The 5,319-nt window shown below is 39.6% G+C and overlaps 1 protein-coding gene across 1 annotated transcript; it reads left to right on the forward strand.

Moving 5' to 3' along the window:
- Positions 1–4,172: 4,172 nt before the first annotated feature.
- On the forward strand, positions 4,173–4,538 carry LOC123241234 (insulin-induced gene 2 protein-like). The gene has a single exon (XM_044668935.1). The coding sequence runs from the start codon at positions 4,173–4,175 to the stop codon at positions 4,536–4,538; it is 366 nt and encodes a 121-aa protein (XP_044524870.1).
- The last annotated feature ends 781 nt before the right edge of the window (positions 4,539–5,319 follow it).

Genomic DNA, 5,319 nt, shown 5'->3' on the forward strand with positions numbered 1-5,319 from the left:
ACCACATTGGCCAAAATAACCACATTTCTGCTGTCTTCATGGCTTTGTCCTGACCTGCTCTCAAGTAATAAGTTGGCTCTTCACAGTTTTGTGATGGTATCAAACAATAATCATTTCTCTAAAATCCTATAGACCCATTTAATTGTTGGGGTGGCAAAAGGGTACCATGGAGGGATAATTCAGAATCCCACTTTCTAGCAGAACAGGTCAGAATGTAATGAAGCTGGGCACCATGGTAAATAACTACTCAGATGAGACAATTAAAAAAGACTGTCAACAAAAGTTACCCACAATTTGACTGCTGATAAGAATTTCCAGGATGTAAATAAAGGGAGATAATTTAAACCTTTGCATAAGGATCAGTAAAAATAATGGGGCCTGCCTAGGGTTGAATATAAGGAGAGCAAACAGCCTGAAAAACAAAGACCAAAGTTCATTTTAACTTGAAAAATATTAAGCCGCCAGTAAACATATATGATGAGAGCAATGACCAGTGTAGGTCATGGCTCCTTGAGGGCAGGAACTGTGTTGATTTTCTATTTGTCTCCCTATTGCCTAGTAGAGTCCTTGGCACACAGTGATGCTTAAAAAAATGCTTGTTTGTTTTTTAACTAACAACAACAAGGATCCTGGAGTGGTTTGCCATTTCCATCTCCAGAACATTTTACAGATGAGGAATTGAGGTAGAGTTAAGTGAGTTGCCTAGGGTCATAGCTAATGAAGTGTATGAAGTCAGATTTAAACTTATAAAGATGCATCTTCCTGATTCCAAGTCCAGTGCTCTATCCTCTGTACCACCCAGCTGCCCCCCCTTTTTTTAACCCTTACCTTCTGTCTTGGAGCCAATACTGTAAGTTAAGTAACTTCCTCAGGGTCGTACAAATGGTGTTGGTTCTCAGATGTGAATGAGTCCTCTGATTTGAAAATGGTCTTCTTGTTACTATAATGTACACCAGATATTAGAGAATGTTCTGTGCTAGCAGCTTGGAATACAGTGACAAAATTTAGGTAATCCCTTCCTTCAAGTAGCTTACTATCTAATTCTCAGTTGTGTTTATGTAGTCATGAAAACTTTAAAAAAAAGAAAGGAAATAAGAAGAATGTGAGAAAGAACATTCTGAATAAATACAAACTAAAAATTTAAGTGGGGCAGCTGGGTAGCTCAGTGGATTGAGAGCCAGGCCTAGAGACTGGAGGTCCTAGGTTCAAGTCCGGCCTCGGACACTTCCAGCTGTGTGACCTTGGGCAAGTCACTTGACCCCTACTGCCCACCCTTACCACTCCTGGGCCAAGGACTGTCCCTAGCCCGAATGAAAAAAGGAGGAGGGTTGGGCGTGGGGCTAGCAACCCCACCCTGTAAAAACTACATCTGCTAACGAAACTGCAACCTAAAGTAGGGGCAGCTGGGCTAGCTCAGTAGATTGAGAGCCAGCCTAGAGACAAAAAAGGTCCTAGGTTCAAGTCCGGGCTCAGACACTTCCCAGCTGGGCGACCCTGAGCGACTATGTGTCCCATTCCCTACTGGTTGTGGTCCTATGCTCCTAGAATGGAGTCCCAGGATTAAAAAAAAAAAAAATTTAAGTTATGGGTTTTTTTTCCCTTGAAAGAACTCTTTATCTTAAAAAAGATTTAAAAAGATTTGGAGGTTTGTAGGATTCTTTGAAAGAAAAAAATACTACACAATGGGCTTATATAAACCTATAAGAGCTGGCTTATTAAAAGTTCACTTTGTAGGCAAACAGCATCTTAGGTTCCCCCTAATTCTTTTTTTTTTTTTTTTTTGCTTTGGTTGTTTTTGATCATAAGTTTCAATAACTAACTAGGAGTATAGCAGTGTAGCCCATTGCTGGCCTCTAGGGAATTCTCAATCTTGACCAGAGAAAATGAGAAACACACATTTATTTCACAACGCTTCTAATTTTTCACTTGAAAATGGTGCCCATGGTGTACAGGAAATTACTGGCTGGCAAAGCCTGTTTTTCTTCTTGATAACTTCATATTACTGTATATATTCCTTCATGGAGGATTATTGCAGCCCTTTCTCTCACAAAAGGTCTTACAGTTTTCTCTGAATACAAAGTGTATCCATGTGAAAATATTGATAGGTGGCCACAGGCATATATTATATTTCCAATCTAATCAGAGATTATTTTTCCCATGTTTAGATTTCCAAACTCTCAAAAATTAGCATAGTGAATGACTACTTTTTAAAATGGAATAATAGAAAATATATAACATTTTGTGTAAGTAGTATCACAATCCCTTTATTAAGAACCAGATGGGATTAGAACACCAGTTCGGGGTGTTCTTGCACATGTTGCAGTGTACATGTGTGTGAAGAAGGAACAGAAGTTATTTTGAGGTCAGTATTTTTTTGTTATAGAATTTTTTAAAAATAAAGGCAGACTTAAGGGGCAGCTGGGTAGCTCAGTGGATTGAGAGTCAGGCCTAGAGACAGGAGGTCCTAGGTTCAAATCCAGCCTCAGACACTTCTCTCTCAGTTTACAGATGAGGAAACTGAGGCATCAGGTGAAATGATTTATCACATGACAAGATCTCATGAGTAGCCAATGGCAGAGTAAAGCAGGAGCCCAAATTTCCTGATTCCCACTCCAATATGCATTTTAATATCACCTTAGGGTCTCCCCATCAATCAATCAACAAGCATTTATTAAGCACCCACTATATGCTATTTATTATTGTTCAGTTATATTTTAGGCATTTGGGGAGCCCATAAAAGGTTTTCTTGGAAAAGATACTAAAGTGGTTTGCCATTTCCTTCTCTAATTCATTTTCAAAATGAGGAAACTGAACAAAAGAGGGTTAAATGATTTGCCCAGGGTCAAACAAATAATAAGTATCTGAGGCCAGTTTTGAACTCAAGAAGACAAGTCTTCCTGACTCCAGACCCAGACTTCTATTCACTATACCACCTAGCTGCTCTGCTAACACTAGAGATACAAACAAGAAAAAGTACCTGCCCAAAAAGAGCTTACAATCTATTGGGGGAAGACACAAAAAAGGAAACTGAGAAGTTGAGGGGTAGGGAACACCACGGGATACCCTGAGGCATGACACCAGTGGAGCAGAAACTCCAGAAAGCTAAGCTACTGATAGAAAATAGTTACCCAGGAAGTTTTGAGCCCATTAGAAAGGAACACTTTGGAAGGAATTTGTTGCTCCATTCTCCAATCAGAGGAGAGAGGCAGTTGAGGGTACTAAATATCAAAGCTAAGTCCATCTAAATGGTGATAAGATTTTGTAATGAGGTTATCCTGTGGGAACCATGATGTTTGTGGAGTCAATGCCAGAACCAAGTAGAACTAGTGAAAGAAAAAGAAGAGTGATCTGGAAAGTTCTGAGCCCTCTATTGAGAGAGAGAGAGAGAGAGAGAGAGAGAGAGAGAGAGAGAGAGAGAGAGAGAGAGAGAGATTTGGAGTCAAAGGACCTGAGCTTAAATCCTGACCTTATCACTTATCAAATAATGAATTGAAATATTCCTTTATTAAGCATCTCTTATGGACCAGGCACTGTACTAGGTGCTGGGGATACAAAAACAAAATAATTCCCGCTGTCAAGGAATTTACTTTCTTTTAGGACAAACAACATGTACACATTTGAAAAGATATAACTAGTCATTGGTATGGGATTAGGTGGGGTGTAGAGGAAAGAGCATGGAATGATCAAATTTAGGAAAAGCCTGGTGTAGGAAGTGGCCCATGAGCTGAATTTTGAAGGAGTTAGCTATTTTGAGTGGCAGAGGTGAGGAAGGAATGTTCTAGAGCAGTGATTCCCAAAGTGGGCGCCACCACCCCCTGGTGGGTGCTGCAGCAATCCAGGGAGGTGGTGATGGCCACAGGTGCATTTATCTTTCCTATTAATTGCTATTACAATTTTTTAAAAATTAATTTCCAAGGGGTTAAGTAATATTTTTTTCTGGAAAGGGGGTAGTAGGCCAAAAAAGTTTGGGAACCACTGTTCTAGAATATGGAGGGGCGGGGGGAAGCGGTGGCCAGTGGTGGCCAGTGGTGGTGGTGGTGATGAGTGGTAGGAGGAATTCTCCAGCCAGGGAAGATGGTGGAAGCTGGTCTGTGATTGAATTATTATGCCCCTGCATTGACAGGCATCTGGGAGAGCCACATAAACTTAAAAGAGTGGTCTGGTGTAAAGCGATGTGTAGCAGTCTTTGTATAATATATACATGCCATATAATAAATCATGCCAGTTCTAAAGTAGATTTTGACACCAATATACAGTCGTCTCTCACTCTAGCTGCCCTCTCCATCAGCTTGTGGTGGACTTTTGATAGATCACAAAGTGGTTTTGGCCTTGGAGTAGGAATTGCTTTCTTGGCAACCTTGGTCACTCAACTACTAATCTATAATGGGGTTTATCAATATACATCTCCGGATTTTCTTTATGTCCATTCTTGGTTAACACATATATTTTTTGCTGGTGGTATAACAATGGGAAATATTGGTCGACACCTGGCCATGTATGAATGTAAAGTCGCTGCAGAAAAATCTCATCAAGAATGAAGAAAGCAAAAATAAGTTTTTGTATAGGAAAAAAAAGCCAAGATTTAAAGAAGCATGTAAATGACAGATACCAAGAAAACATTGGACTGCAAATTGCTAAGATGCAGTTTTTTCCTTCAGTGGCATATATTACTGCAATCTGTGATTGCTACTTCTGTCAATCAGTTATAGACCTTTGTGTATTTGGTTTTAGTAACTGTAAAAGATGAGGATGCACCCCATATAAGAATATTGATTGGGGGCAACTGGGTAGCTCAGTGGATTGAAAGTCAGGCCTAGAGACGGGAGGTTCTAGGTTCAAATCTGACCTCAGACACTTCCCAGCTATGTGACCCTGGGCAAGTCACTTGACCCCCATTGCCCACCCTTACCACTCTTCCACCTAGGAGCCAATACACAGAAGTTAAGGGTTAAAAAAAAAAGTCAAAAAAATTAAAAAAAAAAGAATATTGGTTAATAGAAGAGTTAATTTTTAACATAACATATTGTATCACAATGTTAATGTACCAAACATTCTTTTATTGTCATGTAGCAAATGAGTATGTTATGAACATTTTAAAAAATAATCGAAATGGCACGATATAAAAAAGGAAGCCAAGAATTCAATAGAATATGGGGGTGAGAAGGAATCCGGGAGGCATGAGATGGACGAGCAAGTATGCCAGTTTAGATGACAGGTTTTTGTGAAAGGAAATAAAGAATAGTAAGCCTAGACACGTAAGTAGAAATCAAAGGATTTTGTATTTTACCCTAGAGTCAATTAGGAAGCAGAGTTTTATGA

The sequence above is a fragment of the Gracilinanus agilis genome, chromosome 3 (genome assembly GCF_016433145.1).
Source record: "Gracilinanus agilis isolate LMUSP501 chromosome 3, AgileGrace, whole genome shotgun sequence".
NCBI lineage: Eukaryota > Metazoa > Chordata > Mammalia > Didelphimorphia > Didelphidae > Gracilinanus > Gracilinanus agilis.